Source organism: Panthera tigris, chromosome B1 (genome assembly GCF_018350195.1).
Source record: "Panthera tigris isolate Pti1 chromosome B1, P.tigris_Pti1_mat1.1, whole genome shotgun sequence".
In the NCBI taxonomy this organism is placed as follows: Eukaryota; Metazoa; Chordata; class Mammalia; order Carnivora; family Felidae; genus Panthera; species Panthera tigris.
In genome coordinates, this window is record NC_056663.1 from 159,842,333 (window position 1) to 159,865,726 (window position 23,394).

A 23,394-nucleotide genomic window follows, 5' to 3' on the forward strand; every position below is an offset into this window, starting at 1 on the left:
AGGCAGTAAATAACAGGAGGTAAAGATGTATGACTGGATGCAGGTGGTCTTAGAAAAGACAAAACAGGACAGAGACTTCTCAGCATTTTGTGAGTCTGTAACTCTTACAGCTGACACTGGATGAATGAATGAATGAGCTCACTGAATGAATGAATGAATGAATGAATGAGCATCCTGTAAAGCATGTAGACACAATGGGTTATCATTATTTCACAAATAGTATCCACTTTCTATGTTTTAGAAAATGATGATATTCATAGTTAACAATTATATCAAAGTGACCATAAAGACCAAGATTCTCCATCTGGGTGTAATGATGTATTTTCTGACCTGAAAAAAAGTAAAGCTAGTGACTATAGCATAGTCACTGATGCGACATGGCTTAGCTGAGTGTCTTCACAAAGCGGGAGAAGAGGACTTCATAGTTGACAAGAACATCCAGGAATTAAATAGCAAAACTGGGATATTTCATGCCAAAAAGAGATAAAATTTCCCTGTGCCAAATTGTAAAGACTGCCACCAGGTAGTCCAACAGGTCACCGTCATCATATCTGACCTGGACTTCTTTCTTATTTGAAAATTGAGATATAATTCACATACCATAAAATTAATCCTTTTAAAGTAAGGAGTTCAGTGGTTTTTAGTATTTACAAGATTTTGCAACCATCACAAATGTCTAATTCCAGAACATTTTCATCACCCTGAAACAAAACCTCCTTACTTATTAGCCATCACTCCTGTCTCTCCCCAGGCCCTGGAAACCACTCGTCTATTTTCTGTCTCTATGGAGTTGCCTCATCCAGTATGTAGCCTTTTGTGACAGGCTTGTTTGATGTAGCAAAACGTTTTCAAGGTTCATCCAGGTTGTGGTAAGTATCAGTCCTTCATCCCTGGTTATGGCTCTGGTGTAGACTTCTGCATGTCCTCTCACCTGGTCTCCCTGCATCTACTAGGGTCCCCGAGAGCCTGCTCACTATGGAAGCCAGAATAATCTTTTTCAAATGTAAACCACATCACCTTACTTCTTTACTCAAAATCCTCCACAGGCTTTTCATTTTACTTAGAGAAAAATTTCATCTCCTTGCCATGGCCTCTAAGAGCCTTCAGTGATCAGGATTGTACCCTGTCTACTTCTCTGACCTCAACTTCCCACACTCCAGTCACCCTGTGCCAATTACTTCTGCTCCTTTAATTTTCCTGGCTTGTTTCTGCCGCAGGACCTTTGCACTTGACGATCCCTTTGCCTGGGGCTCTTCTTTCATAGTTCTTCCCATGACATGACCATGACCATGACCAGTTTCTTCTCATCTTTAAGGCCTCCTATAGCATCTCCTCAGAGAGGCAAGCCTAGATAAACCTGTCTCAAGTGTCATTTCCCCAACTCCCAGTCACTTTCTATTATTGCATTACCCTGTTTTAATTTCTTTTTTTTTTAATTTTTTTTTAACGTTTTATTTATTTTTGAGACAGAGCATGAACGGGGGAGGTGCAGAGAGAGAGGGAGACACAGAATCCGAAGGAGGCTCCAGGCTCTGAGCTGTCAGCACAGAGCCGAACGCAGGGGTTGAACTCATGAACCCTGAGATCATGACCTGAGCTGAAGTCGGAGGCTTAACCGACTGAGCCACCCAGGCGCCCCACCCTGTTTTAATTTCTTTATAGCATTTATTACTATCTGAAATTGTTTTGTTTTGTTTTACTGATTATTATCTGCATCTCCTTGAAAATCTGTCAACTCCATGAAGCCAGAGGCTAACTGACTTGGTCACTGCTGTATCCCAAGCTTCTACAATGGAGCCTAGAAGGTGCTCAATTAATATTTGAAGGATTGCATGACTATCTTGCCTAGAACTCCTAAGTCTTCTAGATCTTGCCCCTATTCTCAATTCCTAAAGCTTGCTCTCTTCACCTATTACTAGACTTTGCTATTGCCACCAACTGCTTGACGGATTTCTCTCTGTGGTTGACTCTTTCATTAACTGACATTCAACCCTTCCTTAATGTCCTTGATGACAACTCTTCCAGACATCTCTATCACAGGCTAGCAGGTCTTTGTTAATCTGCAGGTTCATGATCAAACTGAGCCTTCATTCCTATAGGTTGTAGGCAAAAAAACAAAGTTCAGCTGCTCATTTGCAGTCAAGAATGCAAGAGATACTGGGTGAGAGGAATCAGCATGGTACACAGAATGAAACTTTCAGTCTTGAACACAGAAAGTAGGAATGCTTTAGGTGCTGTATGTACTACACGTGGTGATATATGCTGATGTATAAGCTCAGTTTAAATGAATATGAACTTCTAGGTACAGATTGGAATTCAGTTTGTAACTGAATTGTTCAGCCTCCTTTGCAGAGATCTGGAATCTAACTTCTTTGAAATACTTGGATGAAAGGAGACCTTTGGAATCAGTTTCATTTTACTTAGTTAATTGTGGAATTCCCAATCTTTGCTCCTGGTTAAATGAAGTGCCTATCTCCCCACATTCTCCCATCCATCTTCTCCTATCATCCAAGTCATATAATGCCTGACCATTAGGGTGCACATCTTTCCTGAAACATTTTTTCAAAAATAACTCCTATACAGAGAGTAAAGGACAAGCCACAAATAAAGAGAAAATATTTGCCAAACATTTAACCAACGAAAGTTCTAGAATACATAAAGCATTCCTATAATGGATAATAAAAAAAACAAACAAACTAACAACTCAGGAAAAATGAGAAAAAGAGACAAATGGGTATTGCACTAAAAACAATAATGGTCAATACATTTGTGTAAAGATGCTCTCATTAGTACTGGAAATTGTAAATTAAATCCACAATGAGATGCCACGCCTACCAGATTAGCAAAGCTTTTTGCAAGGAAGTACAGCAATGGAAACTTCATGCACTGCTGGTGGAATATAAATGGATTTAACACATCGGAAAACAATTTAAAGTAGAGTTTAACTAGATTTTCTCCCCTGCTGACTCTACTAAGTGTATACCTCAAAAAACTCTTGTCAACAAGGGACATGTACAAGAACATTCAGAGCAGCTGGGTTCATGCAGAAAAACACGTATAATGCATGAGTTGTTCCTTTACTGATCTGCGGGGGGTATAAGAAACATTGAGCCCACTATTTTCAGGCATCTCTGTTCTCAATGACATCTCACCCCACACAGGCTGCTGAGACCAGAGATTTTTCAGTGTGCCTCCAGGAAACACAAGGAAGACCATGGAGAATCAGAGCCACCCTTATCGGCCTACATCCTCCGTACTACCTTTTCACTACTTTGGGGATAAATCAAAGTGTAAGCAATCTTGAATCAAATCTATTCTCATCAATCCTTGAATCTGAACCAGACTCTAATCTGACCTTGCTCACATGCTACCTGAATATAAAGAATTGAAAAAAGGTAGTGGTTATTTTGTTTCCACTTCACCTGTCAGAATTGCAGTCCTGCCTCACTGTTTCTGACTATCCCAGTCTGCCTGGTAATACAGCTATTTGAATAGGAATTGGGGTCCTTTACCAAGTTCTCATTTTCTTCGGGCAAGTTCCACCTGTTTCTAAATGTCGTACTCTTTAAGGCCATGCCTTGTCTATAGTGGGTTGCACAGTGCGTGTCTAATACATTGAAGTCCCCGACTTAGAGGAAGAAACATCTTCACAGAGCGGCCTCCCTCACAGGCTGGTATTCTTGGGCAGACTGTTTAATATCTCCGAGCATCAGCAAATGAGAGTCATAATACTTTTATATCCCAGAGATGCTATGAGTGTTAAATTAAACAGCATGGGAAGATGTCCCTTAAGAAATGTTCATGTACTTCCTTTCTACCCTTCCCTCTGTGTTCCTTTCAAAAGGACCTCAAAAGGAGGCCAAATGAGATCAGTCTTTCCTCTTTCTGTAGAAGGAAATTAAAGCAATGTCAGCCAGTGTCCTGGAGGATGCTTCCTGGACTTTTCCACTTAGGAAGTAAAGGAAAGTATATACGGAGGGGCATAGTAGCGGAGGTCCAATCACCCTAGAAACCAAAAAGCAACCGCTAGGGAGTGACAGCAGGAAAAATGCATAGAAAAAGGAGTAACCTTAGGCTTGGAAATCCATAGGACAGCCAGAGACCTTCCAGACCTACTGGAAATGTATGTGTGGTCAAATCCCAGCAATCCTTTCTTCTTGATATTCTTTAACAGGTAACTGCATTTCCCTAAATGGTCTCAGACCTCGCGGGAGTTTGGGGAACGCCAACATCACCACTGAACCAGTACTGCTCTTTATGCACGGGGCATTGTGCTGGAAGCTGGGGATGTCCTAGTGAGCAGGACAGAGGTGTTTCTACAGAAATGGCCCCTGGGGCTCTGGGAAAGGAGGCACGCACAGTCACAGTCGATTGGGGCAGAGAAGGCTTCCCGGGGAGAAGAAGGGGCGTCCCAGGCAGACGTGAGAAACGAGAGAGCGTCGTCACCAGCAAGCTTGAAAACCCGGATCCCATCCTCTTGGAGCCTCTTGGTTTGCCATATTCCTCTGGCTCCCACTCAAATCCTTGCCAGAAGGGAACGGACCTGCACCGCTTTCTTTCCCTGTTCCTCCCAGAGGTCCGAGGGCGGGCAGAGCGAAAATGCGCACTGTCCTGAGTCAGAACTCTGGCCGGGGGCGGGTCCCGCTACGGCTGGGGGCGTCGGGGGCGGGCAGCGGGTGGCCAGTGACGCGACGGAGGCCGGGGGCGGCGGGCTGCGAGGTGACGCGCGTGGGGACCGCGCTGGCCCAGCCCACGTGTCCGCGAGATTTAAAAGTTGGCGGCGCGCGGGGAGGTCAGCTTGGCGGCGGAGCCCCGCGAGCAGCGCGCCCGGGACGCAGAGGCACTGCCAGGGCCCCGCGTGGAGTGCTGACCCGCGCAGCTCAGGCTCCGAGCTCCGAGCCGCCAAGCGCCGAGATGCCGCGAGCAGCGAACCGCCGCCCCGGGCCGCCCGCCGGACAGGTGGCCGCCGCGTCCCGGCCCCTGCTGCTGCTGCTGCTGCTGCTGCTCGCCTGTTGCGCGGGCACCTGCCTTGGTAAGCGCGCCCCGCGCCTCCCGGGCTCCCCGCGCCCGCCGCTTCCCGCGCCTTTCCCCTGCCCACTCGCCGCGCTCTCTTCCCTCCCTTTCTCGCCTCCACTGTTGGCTTCTGGGACTCTCTTTCCCCTCGTGCGGCGGGGCTCCCTAGCTTCTCGCCTTTGACGACCGGCGCGCGTCTCGGCCACCGGGCAGCCAGGGCGCCGGTGCCTGTGGCCCGGCTGGAGCGCGGTCCCCGCTCATCCGAAATCCCCAGACCCCGGGCAGCCTGCAGTTGGCGGAAATCTGTAGGGCCCCCTAGCCCTGCGGATGTCCGTGGCCGGTGAAAACGTAAATAAATTAACACAGTGAAAAATGAAAATGCGTTCCCTTTCATTGCAATAACTAGAGGGACTGATGGCTGAAGCAAAAGTAGAGTTTGATACTTGACCTTCTGATGCCGGGTAAACTTGGAGCGTGCTCATCATCTTTGGTGAGTGAGCTACTGTTGTGTTCAGATAATCCTGAGCAGTGAAACAGGCCCCCTTCTAGCCGTTTAGAAGGGAAAATTAGTGGGGTTTTGTGCCTTCTAGGTTTTGACGCACCAGATCAGGAAAAAGAATAGTGAAAAAAAGTGGCTTAGGAAAAAGAAGTGGGAAAAGCAAAAGCAAAGGCAGGGAGGGATGTCTGAAGCTTGGAAGACAAGGTAGGGCTGAGCCCAGCGTGTTCCAATGGGGAGATCACTTCCCTATCTCCTAAAAAAGTTACTGTTTCCAAGTACGTTGATAGATCCATCCTTTATCTCCCAGCTCCCAGAGTCCCCTCCAGGGCTAGTAAGTATCCTGCAAAACCATGAATTTTCTAACTCTGCAGCAGGTTCTTTTAGCTTCCCTCTGCTCTCCTGTCAGGTGAAGGTGGGCAGACCATCTCATCATTGTTCATAATACTGGGGACTTGAAACCATAACTGCAGGGACCTTTCAGAGTATACAGGGCAGCCCTCAATTAGAGGTGGAGAAACGGAAGCTATTCTTGCTTTCCAATGTATTTATTTTTATTGCTGACCTTTCATTGGTTTGTTTTTTTCCTTTCTTGGGGGCATTGAAGAAGGGGGTAGGGGAGGGGGTTCTCCTGCATGAAAAACGAGGGCATTTGGCTATGAAATCTAAGCAGTCAGAGGCTAGACCTGAACTTTTTCCATCATCACACAGCCAGCAATGATACAGCATAATTCATGCAAAGTACTGTTAATATTTTTTATTTTTAGAATTAGTAGTAGAATTAGTGGTAGAATTTGGATGGCAATCTTTATCTACTTTATTAGGGAAGCAGATAATTATAGTTTTAAAAGTGTCTTTTTCTCTGTAAAGCAAATGTACTTGCCATGCATGTTGCATGTTATGTGCCTGCAGTGATCTTTGCATCAGTTGGAGATAACTGCTTTTTGGGGAGGCAGGGAGTTTTCAGGCTGCTGGTGATTAAGCAGAAACTGTGGAAGGCTGCTTTCTAAAAAAGACAAGTCTTGGGTTTTATTTCCACAAAGAGTGTATCTGCTGGCTGGTCAATCATCTCAAAAACATCCCCAGTATTTCTCAATAGGGACAAGATGCCTTTTTCACTGTACAGAGACCCCCTACACTACCATTTTGTATCTTTTTTCCCCTTTAACCTGCTCTTGATATTTAAAAATGTGATGGAGGGGGGAGAGGGTAAACATAGTGTGATCTTCCCTAGTCCCAAGACCCTAAAAATGGCACAGGAGGGGAAGCGTGACGTACATAACCAAAACCGAGAGATAATCTACCAAGATTAATCATTATGCAGAGAGCAAGATGATGTATCTAAAAACAACAAAACAGATGTCACAAAGCCAGAGGAAAATAAAATAGTGCCAATAAGTGGAGCATCCTTGGCAAAATGAGTTAGCAGAGCATGCAACAGCAGTGAGAATATAAAGAGCCAGCCACAGATTTGGTGGATGGAAACAGTTCGCTATTCAGAGAACATTATTAAAATCAGGAAGATTTCCTAAAGGGGGGCACATTTCGGATAACTGCATCAAACCTCGATTCGGCCTGTGACTATAAGTGATCAAAGTGCCTGAGACTAAAGAAAAAAGTGGGGGCTGGGTGGCTCAGTCAGTTAAGCATTTAACTCTTCCTTTCCGCTCAGGTCATGATCTCACGTTTCATGAGTTCGAGCCCTGCATCGGGCTCCAAGCTGACAGTGTGGAGCCTGCTTGGGATTCTCTCTCTACTTCTCTCTCTGCCCCTCCCCTGCTAGCTCTCTGTCTCTCTCAAAAATGAATAAATAAACTTACCAAAAAAAAAAAAAGATGTGTTTTTTCCTACTCAGATCCCTACTTATTGAATAATCCTTAAAATTAAGTCAGCAGTAACAATTTCTCACTTCAAAACCCTACGCTAGTTAAGTGCTAGCAATGAGAAAAGAAAATTAGCACCACTTTTATAATAGAGTCTATTTTTCAGAGAAAGACAAATACTGTATGATCTCATATAGATGTGGAATCTAAAATACAAAACCAAAAAACGCCAACAAAACAAAATCAAACCAAGCATGTGGATACTGAGACCAGATTGGTGGTTCACAGAGATGGGAGGTGGAGATGTATGAAATGGGTAAAGGGGGTTGAAAGGTACAAACTTCCACTTGTAAAATAAGTCATGGGGATGTAATGTACAGCATGGTGACTATATGGCATATTTGAAAGTTGCTAAGAGACTAAGTCTTAAAAGTTCTCATCACAAGAAAGAAAAATTCTGCAAGTATATATAGTGATGGATGTTAACTAGACTTATTGTAGTGATCATCTGACAATATATACAAATTTAGGATCATCATGTTGTACACCTGAAACTAATATGATGTTGTATGTCAGTTATACTCCAATAAAAAGGTCTGTTTTTCTTTCTCTTACAGATGCTGTATTTTACAGATGCAAAAGTTGTCTATACATACTATTTGCATTAGTTAGATTGTATAAGACTAAAGGTTTCACTTTACTAGCAGTACTTTAGTATAAATATCTCAAGGGGTGCTTGAGTGGCTCAGTCAGTTAAGCATCTGACTCTTGATTTCAGCTCAGGTTATGATCTCAGGATTCGTGGGATCAAGCCCCCTATTGGGCTGTGCACAGAGAGCACAGAGCCTACTTGGGATTCTCTTCCTCTGTCTCTGCCTCTCCCCTGCTTGCACTGTCTCTCAAAATAAACAAACTTTAAAAAAGTATGAATATCTCAAAACTGATTGACTGAAAACAGTGCAGTTTTCATGATATAGAAGATAATGGCACTCTTAGTATATTTGAGAAAGTATCTAGTACTGCTATTTGACAATATAAAGCCCACATCTAGGGTATCTTGGGGAGAAAAAAAATCACTCAACTTGGGTTAGCAAACACACAAAGGGAAGAAAAATAATTCTCCCTTATGTTTGGGTTTGGTAATAGGATATTAGTGGATTTCTATAAGTTAAAAACACTTTAAAATTTTGGCTTCTCTAGCCTTTTTACCCTGAGACTGTATTTACATGTTTTGTGTAAGAGCCACAAAGTACCCCTTTTTGATTATGTAAGTGCTTGGGACAAAGTTAGATATAATGGCAATTCCTGTGGGACCCATGCAAGCTTGGGGGCACAGAAGCAGGCAAGCTCTCGATTGCTGGTAAGGCAGTGTGGAGGTGGGAGTTTCCACTTCTATCGGAGGTTGGGAGACAGACAAGCGTGGAAAGGATACAAAATTGTATTCTTTAAACAGGAACACCGTGTCAAACAGAGAGGAACAGTGGTATAATGAGTGGAGAAATCAGAAGTACCTGCAGGTGACGGCTGAATCTAAAGAGTGAAAATCTCTGTGTTCTTCTCTCGCATCAAATCCATCCTGCTCTCTCCTTCCATTCCTCTTCCTTTTACCTTCCTCTTATTCAGTCTTGGTAACAGTACATAAGCCGCACATCCCAGTTGCAAGGAAAGGGCTGATGGCCTTTTAGATGGTTTTCATGAGAATATCCATATCTCCCTTTTGGAAATTTTCAGACTTGTTAAAAAGAATCTTAGACCTAAAATGTTTGTTTGAGCTGCTTATTTCTGTTGAATAAAGAGGCATCTTCTGTTTTCTTTCTACAATGCAATGCTGTATCCCCCTTGGATATTCGGTGTTGTCCATGGACCAGCAGCATCATTGTCACCAGGGAGCTTGCTATAAATGCAGACTCTTGGGCCTGTCCCTGACTGACTGAATTAGAATCTCATTTAGTAAGATCTCCAGGTGTTGTGTACGAAAAGTAGAGAAGCACAGCTTTCTCCCTTCCTGAAAACAGAATCAGCTCAGAGTAATATACACCAGACAACAGAAACTTTGAGATATACATGTGTGCTAGGGTGAGAGCTATACAGTTGAGAAGCATGTAAGACCATTTGCCCACCTTGAACAGTTGTTCTGTGAAAGGGGATTCAATGAGGTTCTGAGATAAATCAACTATTATGGGCCACGTGACCTCTGTAAGTTATTTCTAATGCTTGGTAGCAGAGAAAATGTAGCTAAATTTGTACTATTATTTACATTCTAATAAAGTTAATATTATTAGAATGTAAATAATAGTATAAATTTGTATGAACTCAAGGGAAGACTTAACTTCCTACTATCTTTTTAAAAAATTATTTTCTTTAAGCTTATTTTTTTTAAGTATTTAATTTTGTTATATTTGAGATCTTAGAAAAATTTAGTCTTTTACTAACAGGATGTATTGTTGATTTTGTTAAACAAAAATGTATACATTTAAGAAAATGAGTAGTAATTACATTTAATATTAATAGATATTATCTCAAGGGGTGCCTGGGTGGCTCAGTCGGTTAAGCATCCGACTTCAGTTCAGGTCATGATCTCAGGGTTCATGAGTTCAACCCCTGCGTTGGGCTCTGTGCTGACAGCTCAGAGCCTGGAACCTGCTTCGGATTCTGTGTCTCCCTCTCTCTCTGCACCTCCCGTGCTGGTGCTGTCTCTGTCTCTCATTAAAAATTTTTTTTGAATAATAAATATTATCTCAGTGTTTTTACAGAGATAATTTACATAGCATGAATTAGATAATTGAATCTATGAAGAAAATATTACCTTAGAGAGTGGAAGCTAATTAACATTTTACTTCAGTAATAATTAAGGGCCTAACAAGTAATTCTTTTTTTTAATATGAAATTTATTGTCAAATTGGTTTCCATACAACACCCACTGCTCATCCCAAAAGGTGCCCTCCTCAATACCCATCACCCACCCTCCCCTCCCTCCCACCCCCCATCAACCCTCAGTTTGTTCTCATTTTTTTTTAAACATTTTAATTTATTTTTGAGAGATATAGAGCGTGAGCAGGGTAGGGGCAAAGAGAGAGGGAGACACAGAATCTGAAGCAGGCTCCAGGGTCTGAGCTGTCAGCACAGAGCCTGATGCAGGGCTCGAACCCACAAACTGCAAGATCATAACCTGAGCTGAAGCTGGACACTTAACCAACTGAGCTACCCAGGCGCCCCTGTTCTCAGTTTTTAAGAGTCTCTTATGCTTTGGCTCTCTTCCTCTCTAACCTCTTTTTTTTTTTCCTTCCCCTCCCCCATGGACTTCTGTTAAGTTTCTCAGGATCCACATAAGAGTGAAAACATATGGTATCTGTCTTTCTCTGTATGACTTATTTCACTTAGCATAACACTCTCCAGTTCCATCCATGTTGCTACAAAGGACCATATTTCATTCTTTCTCATTGCCACATAGTATTCCATTGTGTATATAAACCACAACTTCTTTATCCATTCATCAGTTGATGGACATTTAGGCTCTTTCATAATTTGGCTATTGTTGAAAGTGCTGCTATAAGCATTGGGATACAAGTGCCCCTATGCATCAGCACTCCTGTATCCTTTGGGTAAATTCCTAGCAGTGCTATTGCTGGGTCATAGGGTAGATCTATTTTTAACTTTTTGAGGAACCTCCACACTGTTTTCCAGAGCAGCTGCACCAGTTTGCATTCCCACAAGTAATTCTTTTTTAAAAGACCTTCACTGAAATATACTTTATATACCATAAAATTTATGTTTTAAGTGTGCAACTCAGTGGGTTTTAAGTAGATTTCAAGACCTATGCTGCTGTCCCAACAATACAGTTTTCCATGACCCCTCCCAAAAATCTGTTATGTCTTTGCAGTCAATCTCTGTTCTTACCCCTAGCCCCAGGCAGCCACTAATCTTTCTATGATTACAGATTTGCCTTTTCTGGACATTCTCTATAAATGGAATCATATATTTGGTCTTTTGCCTCTGGCTTATTTGATTTAGTGTAGTATGTCTGAGATTCATCTTTGATGCAGCATGTATCAGTAGTTCATTTCTTTTTATTGCCAAATAGTATTCCATTGTGTGCAGGTACCACATTTTGCTTATCTATTCTCAGAGAATGGACATTTGGATTGTTTCCACTTGGGGGCTATTATGATAATGCTGCTATGCACATTCATGTACATGTTTTGGTGTAAACATATAAGGAATTCATTCTTAAGGGTAATGTCTTTGAAAGGCTGTTTAATAATTATGTATCCTCATACTAAGTCAAATGTTGAAATATCTAGTTGAAATAGGAGGGTAATGATGTATGGCAAAATGAAAAATATCATCCAAAAATGAGTTATATATACATGTTTAATTTTAGAAGAAATATAATAAAAATAAAATGCAAGTATAACTTTAATTTCAGGTGCTCCAATATTATCTCAAGGACTACGGCCTGAACAAGAACTACAGCTGTGGAATGAGGTAAAGAATTGTCCTTATACAAATTAGTGGAAACTTTAACCCTCTTTGAAAATATCAAATGAAATAATATAATTGAGTTTTGGGACAACTATGATTTTATTAACATTCTGGTATCATAATATTCAGAATTCTTTTGAAGTGAAAAAAGGAAAGATTAAAAAAATAAAACAATTACAGTAAATGACAAAGCAAGATGGCAAAATGAGCCCTAATAATAGAGTAATTACAATAATGTGAATATACTAGAATATGCCATTTAAAGACAGAAATTCTCAGATTGAATTTTTTTTAAAGATCCAGCAATATGCTGTCTATAAAAGTCTCACTTAAGACGAAAAACAAAAGAAGGCTAAGCAACAAGTATGGAAAAGGACATACCAAAGAGCCCCGAACACCACGTGGCATAGTTTTATTTTATATATTTTTTACTTCTTTGTCTCCCATATATGGTAACATACAAACATGCAGTCTGATTAAGTGGTCTCATGTTACAGGGTCGTGAGGGATGTTATCACATACATACCTGTATAGCCAGGTTGCCTTGAAGTTTTTTTTTTCTTTCCTTAGGGAGGGGACCCTACCATATTCCCCCCTTGCTTGGGGGAATATGCTTGGACCCCAAGCATGCTTGGACCCCTCTATTTAGGGTCAAAGAGCATCATCTTGGTTTAGAGGTTTATATAGGCCATCCTCCCACATATCTAGTATAGTCCACCTGGGGCCTGCTATTTGATAGCTGCGTTGACATTGTCCCAGGTCTCTCAGAGATGAGAGAAGTTAGACAAGGGGTGAGGATCTGGCTCAAGGTGAGATGAAAGGTGAAACCCCCAACATTGGGTTTTCCAGACAGTTGAGTTATAAAATCTTTGGCTTAGGCATGTTAAGTTTTTAACAGAGATGACGATGAACTTTTTCCCCAGTAGACAAGAGAATTTTTCCCAATAAATGCACTTTTGAAGAACCAAACCCCGGTAGTAGGACTGAGGCACTTTGTTTTACTATAAGGTTTGTGGAGATCTAATTTTCTAGTCTCTTCTGGCCATTGTTTTCCCATGTTAGTACCAACGAAGTATCCTATCCACAAAAGGAAGGTGAGTGTTCATAGAAACCTCTCATCACATTTCCAGCCAGCCAGGGCGGCCTTGGCCAATCCTGTGGCAAAGAGTAGAGCACGAATCACAATAATAGTGAGAAACTAGGTGTGACAGTGCATCACAGTAAGGAAACATATAGAAAATAAGGACAGTCTTTTGTTCCACTGGACCATCGATTCTTCCAGCTTCTGCCATGTGTAGATTAGTCAGCTTCCGGAGTGACTAAAGCAGGGCTGCAGTCTCCCAGAGCCTCTGGAGTTGCAGATTGCTTCTTCCATATGGTCAGCTTGCATGGCATTGATGGATCAGGAATGCACTCCCAGTTTCGAGATGCTGGCTTCACTCTGCTGTAGTGCATCCAGAGACCCACTTTGCCTACCTTACTGCAGTAGGGGTGGACAAAATGACAGTGAACGGGCCCCTCCAGGGAGCTTTTAGGGGGTGGACAGTTTATTTCTTTATCCATATTGCATCTCCTGGTTTAAAGGGGTGAGCCTCTGTGGTCAGATTCACAGGTAATCGCTCCCTGACCCAGTGGTGTAAGGTGGTTAGGGTAGAGCCAAGGGCCTGCATCTGTAGTCTTAGGGTTAGATTGTCTGTCTCATTTAGATCCCCCCTTATGCGCTGGATAATGGGAAGAGGGCACCCATAAAGGATTTTATAAAGGGAAAACCCCATCTGCTTCTTCAGCCTCCCACTTGCAGCTGCCTCCCTGAAGGTCCCTATCTCTCCCTGTCTAATGTTAACCCTTTCCCTATTTATTTCTCCCCTGGAGCAGGGCCTGTAACTGCTCTTAGGGAACAAGATTGATGACCACTCTGGCTTCTTCAAGCTGATAAGGACGGTGTGGGGGTACAGCAGTTAGAGTCTACCCAAGGGTCGGTCGAGTGGCCCACAGTATGGTTTTACAGGAAGGCTGGCAGGCATGAGGCGGCATAAACATTAGCAGATACAAAGAGAAAAACACAAAGTAAAGATTATACTGACCAACAAGATGCCATCCGAAGATAATGTCTACAGTTTCCAAACCTGTCAAATAATCTAGGAGAGACTCTGACTTTGTAAACAACGTATGTCAGGGGATCTCTCATAACCCAGGTGATGGAGAAGCAGGAGCAGTAAGTAATCAATGGTGGCTCTATTTCCAAGAGTTTGGCCCTAACTTAATTAAAAACACTTTTTTTTTTTTAAATCATCTAATGCTTGTGAGGTATTATTTAGAGTTTTGCTGAGTATAAGCAGACAGTTTGTTTTATTTTGAGGTGTAAAATTTTTCTAAGAGCCAGGAGTTCTACTAGAGAAAGAGTCAAGGCAGCCATTTACCATTATTAATTTGCAATTTTTTAGGTAAGCCAGATCTGGGTATTATTTCATAAAGCAGAATTTTTATTACTTTTTGTGCCTTCTCTGTCTTGTAGGGGAAGGCCTTTACCCAGTTGGTAAAAGTATTAACCCATACCAACAAATGTTGGAATTTCTTTGACCGTGGCATGAGTGAAACCTAATTGTCAGTCTTTTCTGGATAGTCTCCAGTTCGTTGATTGCCTGAGAATGAAAGTTTGTGGTTGAAAGGATTGTTTCTAAGACATACTTCACAGGCTGATACTACTTGCAGAACGGTCCTTGACAAATTTTTTTTCCAGTAAACATCCTTTGGGCCATTTGGTAAGTTTGGTCCCTCCCTAAATGAAAGGCATGATGCTATGTTTTAATGACCTTTTAGCTCTGTGTGCTTGATAATAGTAATTTCCCTGCTCTATTTGTAACCATCCCAAGGGCTGGAGACAGTGTCTAAGAGTAAGACCCCAGTTTGTTTGTTTGTTTGTTTGTTTGTTTGTTTGTTTGTTTTGAGAGGTGGGAGGAGAGTAAATGGGATTGAGTCTCCTTTAATAATTGGTATAGTGGGCAAACTATTTTCCTGAACCCTGTTATCTATAGCCTACAATATCCAGTAATTTTCAAAAACTCACATAATTGTTTATCTGCCCTAGAGTTAGTACCACCATAGTCTCTAATTTAGTTATAATGTCTCTTTCTAACAAGGGAGTAAGGCTTTCTGGTGTTATCAGGAAAGAATGAGAAAAAATTAGGTTTTCCCACATACATCCCAGGGGCTGAGAGAAAAATTTAGTTAGTTTTCTGGAGATGCCTCTAATTGTCATGCTGCGTTTGGATAGTTGGCCTGGAGTGGAAAGGAGGACAGAAAAGATAGCTCTGGTGTTAAGAAGGAAATCAACCAGTTTTCCTTCTATATTCAGAGTTACCTGAGGTTCTGGGTTTCTGATAGACAGTTGGTTTAGGGGAGCCACCATGAAGAGCCCCAGGACCTGGTTAGTCCCTTCCAGGGACACTGTTTATCTGAGCCCTCACAGATAGAGGTCCCCGAGGGCATTCAGATCTCCAGTGATTGTTTCCATACAAGGGGCATGGCTTATGGGGTTTTCATTTTGGTTGTCCCCTCTGAGGATGGTCTCATTTTAGTGCTCTGAACGGCCATATAAATGGCACTTGGTGCCAGGACCTTGGGAAGTCCAGTCTGACATAATATGTAAGGCCACAACTAAGGCCTCAGATTTCTTTTTTAAGCCTGCTTTTCTGTTTTGTTTGTAATGTACCCAATTGGCAACTAGTAAGAGCTCCTCCAGGGTCCCTTCAAGGCTAACAGCCAATTTTCACATTTTTTTTTTAATATCTAGGGCTGATTGAGTGACAGATTTGTCCTTTAAAATCATCTCAGCCTTAGGGGTGTCAGGTAGATAGCCATATATTTAATGAGAGCCCCCCTCAACATCTCCAGGAAGCCCATTGGGCTCTCATTTTGTGTTTGTAAAATAGTGGCTAAGTTAGCATAGTTTAAGGGCTAAATCTTAGATTTCCTTACATTTTTTAAAAAACCATCTGTCTCATTAAGAGTCTGATTTAACAAAAGCATTATATCTTTCTAGGTCAACTCAAAAACATATGTAATATTCTGCAAAGCCTTTATATACTTATCTGATCAGAAAATTTATCTACATCTCCTTTTATCTGTCTTACACTTTGTAAAAGTTTTTTCCTTCTGGTATCCTAGCTTCTTGTAAGGGAAACATGCCTGATACATTACAGGAGGGGCCTGGATAAGGTGGGTAGCAGGGAGCAGAATTGTTTTTTGTTTTTTGTTTTTTTAATATATAGATTGAGGACCCTAGGAGGAGGAGGTTGAGGTAGGAGACTTCCCTTCCTCCTTCTCTAGGTCTGTTTTGGATACAGGTAAAGGGCCCTTAATTGTTTCCTCTCCTGATTGCTGGACTTTAGAAAGGGCTGCAATTAAATTAAGATCCACCTTACATTGTTTACATATATCTTGATTTTTTTCTTAAGGCCCAAAAACAATGAACATGGGGGAATTCGCCCCATTTCCTTTCACATTTGCAAAACAAGTCCACTTGTAGGGTAGTATTGTCACTGATATTTCCCTCTGGAGGCCAGGTTCCCTCTTCCAGTTTGCACTGGGGCCAAGCCTTTGGGCAAAAGAAAATGAATCATAATGCATTCCAAAGGAGTAATGGCCTTGGTAGGGGAATTACCCATCTATAGGAAAAAGGAAGAAAGTTGTCCCTTATCTCAATTTCCTATAGCTAGCCAGGAGAAACCTCATTTCCTGGCTCTGCATTTTGGTTGGCTATGACTGACAGCCAAAAGCCCTGTCAGTCTCGCTGAGGTGCTGGGAGTAGTCATTTTTACCCAGGCTTGACTCTACCCCTGAGAGCGGACCTGGTCTTTACTTTTTTTTTTTTTCTTACCCCTCCATTTCCCATCTGTAGGACCTTGGGGGTATGGACGGTGACCAAGCAAAACTTTACTGGTTGTCATAGGATGCACTAATTTTGTTTTGGCCCAACAGTAACTTACATATTGATCATTGGCCATTGAGGGAGGGGTTAAAGGGCCAAGGTCAAGGTCAATTCCCCTGCCTTTTTCATCAATGCCCACATAAATATGTTTCAGCCATGTGAATATCCATTTTTGGCAAACAGTGGGCTAAGTTTAGTAAAATGGCTCTCATGTATCTTAGTAAAAGCCCTTCAGATATCATCCATTCTTCATATGGCATAGACTTGCATTCCTCTGCTAAACAGGAACAACACAAATGGGGAAGATTTGGAGACTGACACCAAGAGTATTGCCATCATTTTCCCAGCCTTTGGATCAAAGGAGGAGGAATTTTAATCTTAACCCCGGGTGCTTTTAAAATCCATTTATTTTAACCTTAGTCTGTCCTGACCATATGTAAAATTTCTTTTTAAAGATTTTCCTTCACAAACCTTCTACAACTTTTCTTTGCATTTAGATTTTGTCCCAAGCCATTTCTCTCCAAATAACCAGGCTCATTTAGGACAAACTTACTTTCTTTTACCTTCAACAAAAATATATTTCCATTTCTTATATCTTTCTTTCATATCTTTTACTTTTCTACATACAGAGTTGCTTTTCATATTGTTATTAGTTTTAACTACATTTAGCAGAATTTTAACTCTTAGAAACCTTAGTCTCTAGTGAAAAGTAAGTAGTAACCAATTGTGAACTCTATGTTACATCAGAACTTTTTAAGTGGCAAATTTATGAATCCATTAAGCACAAAACATGTTTTTCTACAGTTCCAAATATCCTTCGCTTTTTTTTGCAACAAGTCAAAAGCACAGACCTGCATCTAGTAGTTAGCGCTTTAGCTTCTTATCTCGTTATATATCCAATGAATTCAATCTCAATTTATCATGCAAGCAAAACTTTAACATTCTAGATTACCAGAAGACTTTGAAAGCTACCTTAACAATTACCCATGAAAACTTTGAGACTGACAAAATTAACCATCACTTTAAGTCATCCTTTTGTTAACAAATTGGAACAGAGATAACATGAGCATATTTGATCTGCAGCAAATCTAGGTAGAATAAAAGTTTGTTTTTTAATGTTGATAAACATTGTCTATCTCAAACCAACAAACTTAAATTAGCTTAAACACTGAATACATTTCATTTGGGTCCATGTAAGACAATTTGTTCCCCAGTGTTAACTTTTACGCGGACCTTTGGTGGGGAAATCTGACATCAGTGGTCTTCACTCCTCGAGCCTCAAGGGTGGGAGGAGGAGCTGATGGTGAGGCATTGAGGAGCCAGTGATGCAGGCCACCCCCCAGGTGGTGCAGAAAAGGAGGGGGAAAGGGAAGGCTGAAGAGGAGAGGTGCCAGCAGAAGGCAGAGAAAGAGATTTCCTAATTCTAAGTCTTGTCAGCTCAGACAGAGGAGCAGTCTCCAGGTTTCTTTTGTTTTGTTTTCCACCAGTGGAATTAGTCAGTCAATGTCAGTACGGAGAAGGCAAGGGATTTCCCCAAAACAAAGGAGTTTTGGCAGCTGCCTGGGAATATTCTAAGGTAGACTAACCAGAGACTGTTGGCTCTAATTATCATAGTCATTGACCCAGGAAACGAAGGAGACACAAGTCCCCATACATAGTCACATGGTGACTCCAACCTGCCGCCCAGCGCCCAACGCCTTAGAGTTGCAGCTTCATTCCTCTTCCCTTGCGGAACTACTAGGGCAACTCTGGGAGGTGATCAGGCTCCCCTTCTGCCTCTTAGGGACAGGTCTGCCAAAATGAACCCCAGGTTCTTACCAGTCTGACGGGCGCTCCCCGAGCTGGTTCCTGGGCCTCACAGGTTCTGTTGGCACACATGGGGTCCTCCTGGCACACCAGGAGGGCTAATCTCCTTCCAATCAAGCGGTCCACTGGCATCAGGAGAGGCTGCTTTTCCCGGTGCCTCCAGGTTCACATCCCCGGTGGCAAAGGAGGTGGAAATGCACTATCTCTGAATCCCGGACGCAAGCCCCCAAGTAACGTAGCAGGATTCTCACACAGAGAGTTGTGACACCCAGGTTTTTCTTTCCAGGAAACAACTTTATTCCTGTTGGCACCACTCAGTTGGGTTCATATGCAAAGAACTGAGCCCCAAACGCCACGTGGTGTAGTTTTTGAAATATTTTTTACTTCTTTGTCTCCCATATATGGTAACACACAAACATGCAGTCTGGTTAAGTGGTCTCATGTTGCAAGGTCGTGAGGGATGTTGTCACGTATGCGTATAGCCAGGTTGCCTTGAGGGTTTTGTTTTTTGTTTTTTGTTTTTTCCTTAAGGAGCGGACTCTACCACAGGTTTAGCATCTGACTCTTAGTCTCTGCTTGGGTCATGGTATCATGGCTCATGGGATTGAGCCCCTTGTGGGGCTCTGTGCTGACAGCAGGGAGCCTGCTTGGGATTCTTCTCTCCCTCTGTCTCTGCCCCTCTCCCCATGTGCTCTCTCTCTCTCTGTCTCAAAAATAAATAAATAAACTTTAAAAATTAAAAAAAAAAAAGAAAAATTAACAACAAAAGTATAACTTCAATATCCCATCTGTTTTGAAAATAAGTAGCATTTTGGTAAATAACCCTAGGCTAAAGAGGAAATTCCAAGATGGTTAGAATTAAATGACATAAAAATATTATAAGTCAAAATTTGGGGGTGCCTGGGTCAGGCGGTAGAGCATGTGACTCTTGATCTCGGGGTCATGAGTTCAAACCCCATGTTGAGTATCGTTGGACTGTGCTCAGGGCAGACCAGAAGTGCCTGGGAGTAAATGCACCCACCACTGAGAATACCCCTCAGTTGGTGACCCAAGGGAATTGGTGGATCAATACCTTAGCTGCTGGATCAATCCCTCAGTTGGGATACTCTGAGGTCTGTTCTGCATTGGTTCCCAGAATTCCCTAGATAGACTGATTCCAGTTACCCATGGTGGTAATCTGCTTGATGACATACACTTTATCAAATTCCTTCTCTTCCCTGTTTGTCTCCTCCACTCTTCTATGAGTGTTTTTTGGGTCGTCTCCCAAATAACCTACTTGTATCCACATCCCTATCTCAAGGTCTGTTTCCAGGAAAAGCCAAACTAAGACAGAAATGCACATACACATAAATAACTCTCAATAAAAGTAACATTAAAATTCACAGGGAAAAGGACAGATTATTTGGCAAATGGAGGTTGAGAAGCTTGCTTGCTGTATGGAGAAAAATAAAACTAACACCCCATTGTACTGTATATAAATGTAATGATATACATTTTGTAATGTATATAAATATCAAACCACTGTGTTGTGCACCTGAAACAAATATAATATTTTATGTCAATTATTCATCAATTAAAAAACACCTAAGAGGTGGGCTCCAAGTGGATTAAAGATCTAAATATAAAGTGTAAAATTATAGAGTTAATAGAATCTATCTTTTCTATTAGGAAAATATCTTTGTGAACTAGGAGCCAGGAATGCCTTCTAAAACAAAATTTCAGGGGCACCTGGGTGGCTCAGTTGGTTAAGCATTCAGCTCTTAGTTTTGGCTTAGGTCATGATCTCACAGATTTGCATTAACAGTGTAGAGCCTGCTTGAGATTCTCTCTCTGCACTTCCCCCATTTACACTGTCTCTTTCTCTCTCAAATAAATAAATACACTTTAAAAAAAACCCCACAAAATTTCCAATATAAATCATAAGGCCAAAAATATGATAGTAAAGATTTCTTTCAAAAGGACTACATTTAAAAAGGAAGAACCTTTGAATGATGTTGGCTATGTCTAAAACTGACAAAGGATTAATTTCTAGACTATCTAAGAAACTCTATCAAACCAATTGGATAAAGATAAGGATCTAAGGTAAAAGTTGTCAAAGGATAGAACAGACAATTTACAAAGAAGAAACCTAAAAGGCCAATAAGCATGTAAAGAGATGCTCAGATTCATTAGTAACAATGAAATGAAAATCAAGACAACAACAAAGTGTTACTCTCTACCCATTTAGATTGGCAAAAAAAAATTGAAATCTAGATAATGGCAAGTGTTAGCAAGGATGTGGGTTGTACAAACCTCATGCATTATTGGTGAGAGTATCAATTGGTGGAGACATCTGGAAAGCAACGTAGATATCCCCATGATCTAGCATTCCCTCTCCTGGGTAGATAGCCCAAAGATAACTTCAGTAGATTCATAAGTGGAGGATAAATACAAGGAGGTTGATTACAGCTTTGCTTGAATAGAATTGGAGGAAACCCAGCTGTCTATCACTGGGGAGCGGGATAGGCAATAAGCGTGTTGTAGATGCATGTGTAGATGCACATTGTAGAGTATTCTACAGCAGCTAGGAGCAACATACTAGATGTCCCCAGTAACATGGATAGATCTCAAAGTATAGTGTTAAATGGAAAAAATAAGGAAACACCATACATGCACACCATATAGTAATACAGATTTTTCAAGAACATAAACAAATGAAGGATACACATCAAATACATAAGAAGAGTTGCCCACGAGTGGATGAAATAGGAGTAGGAAATTGAAATATAAAAGAATAAATAAATAAATAAATAAAGCAGGTTCAATGATGATTGTGAACTAAGAGCTGAGGAGAATATTCTGTTCACCTAAGCCACCACTAACAAAATACATAAAGGAAGAGATAAGATGGATAGTAAGTGCCAAGTACTAAGTAATCTCTAATAGCATAAAAATTCATAAAGTCAATTATAATGTTCTCTGCCTTAGTGTATCAAAATACATGCTAGAGGCATATAAACAAGATGAAGAATAATTTTGACAACAGACATTAATGTATAATACAGAAACATTTATTTTAGCTTGGAATTATCTATATTTCTGTGGAAAATCTTTGAAAAAATATTTTAGATGAGAAAGCTGGGGGAAACCTCAAATAGAGTTGTAAAAGCACTATAGATTCTTTTATAGAAAAAGATATTTAAAGAAATTAAGATGCTAAAACTTGTACTTTTCTTCTGGAGGTTTTAAAAATTACTGAGCTCTTCAGACACTAGAAACACATCCTTTTCAAACCATTTACAGAGACCTAGCCATTTTCAAACAGATTCATCAATGGATTTTGCAGAGTTCTCAAAAGCAATTAGTGGCACTTAAAACCATTAGGGCCACAAGCTGAGTAAAATGAATAAATGCTTATCCAAATGGAAAGTGGGTGAGCAATGTTGCTGTGCCTTTTAAAGAAAAGAGAACAAAGATTGAAAAGCTTTGCAATTATCTCCCAATTTGATTAATTGGTGTTTTCTTTTTCTTATTCGGATATTTTTATGCAAACAACATTGATGCACTGATTCATTAGCCCTTAGGTTCAAGAGTTTGCTGTTTTGGGACGCGGGCACCTCACCCACGCAGCAGCCTGGTCTGCGGGTGGACAGCTTTGCCTTTGAGCATGTGATATCTGCAGCTAAGTATCACAAAAATGTTACTGGAGGAACCCGTTCCTCCTACCCTCTAAGTAACTAAGCAAACTTAGCAAACTAAGTAACATTTGGAAGCGATATATTAAAGCATTGGTCACAATTCAAAGCTTTAAAAAAGGTATCTTTTTGCCTTTCCCCTTTTTGCCTTTCTCCTCAGTTGACTTCTCTTTTTATTTTGTTTTCTTTCTATAGGTTCAATGCAATTTAATTAAAGAATATTTATCAAACACTTATTCTGGGCAAGTTAGATATAGCATAACCTCCGCCCTCAAGAAGTTTATCACTGTGTGTGTGTGTTTGTAATCATGATTCCGGATTTGTATGGCATGGAAGAGGGAGGAGGTGGGTGGGCACAAGGAATGACTGGAATAGAACAATTTCCTAAATATTTGTGACATCTAGAGAAGATAGCAGGCTCTGTGAAGATAAAAGGAGAGAGACATTAAGCCTTTGCTCTTATATGATATTGTATGCCTTTGTTATTCTCTAAATTAGAGAATCATATATTTAAGTACATGTTCACTTGGAAGCAGTAAGGAGCATGAGGAATTATGACCAAAGAGTATGATTATTCCCCCTTCAGTATAGTATAATGATGGAAATTAAATTAAACTGATCAGCAAAGAATTCTGAGATGTTGACCATAAATAGGACTCAACCTAAATCATCCCAGACAGACACAAATCAGTACTGTTTTTTTCCAGTCCCATTTTAAAAGGCCAGCAAAGAAATAAATGCCATAAACTACTCCAGACATCCAGCTTAGTGTTTAACTTTTGCAGCACAGTTAGTTTAGTGATTAATATAAAGCTCTTATAGTACAGTTTAAAGTCTTTCAGTTTTTCTCTTAGAAAAAGAGATAAAGGCTGAGAACAACTGTCAACTGTAGTTCAATAAACCTTTTTTTTAATCTGTAAAGATTTCTTTATTGCAACCACAACAACTAATATTCTCTACTTCTAACTATTACTATTACAAAAATACAGCAGTATTTTATTGTATTGCCACCTCTTTTTTTCATAAAGACCATTTGATATCAGATTTTATTTATAAAATTCAAAATGTCCCTTAGTTATACAAAACACAGATGATTGTGTGGAACATCCATTTCATGGTAACTTCCATCAATGCTAGAAGTCAACTACAAACAGTATCTCCATTTAGATT

General features: G+C 40.9%; 1 protein-coding gene across 2 annotated transcripts in view; it reads left to right on the forward strand.

Moving 5' to 3' along the window:
• The first annotated feature begins 751 nt into the window (after positions 1 to 751).
• Positions 752 to 23,394, forward strand: part of NMU (neuromedin U) — a 41,605-nt gene continuing 18,962 nt past the window's right edge. The window contains exons 1-3 of one of the 2 annotated variants that reach the window (XM_042984506.1): positions 752 to 869; positions 3,162 to 3,290; positions 11,759 to 11,817. In XM_042984506.1, the coding sequence (XP_042840440.1) occupies positions 3,215 to 3,290; positions 11,759 to 11,817 (135 nt within the window). In that variant the 5' untranslated portion in view covers positions 752 to 869; positions 3,162 to 3,214. Of the gene's footprint in view, positions 870 to 3,161; positions 3,291 to 4,682; positions 5,033 to 11,758; positions 11,818 to 23,394 lie in introns of those variants that run through there. The other variant, XM_042984504.1, reaches the window with a different exon arrangement.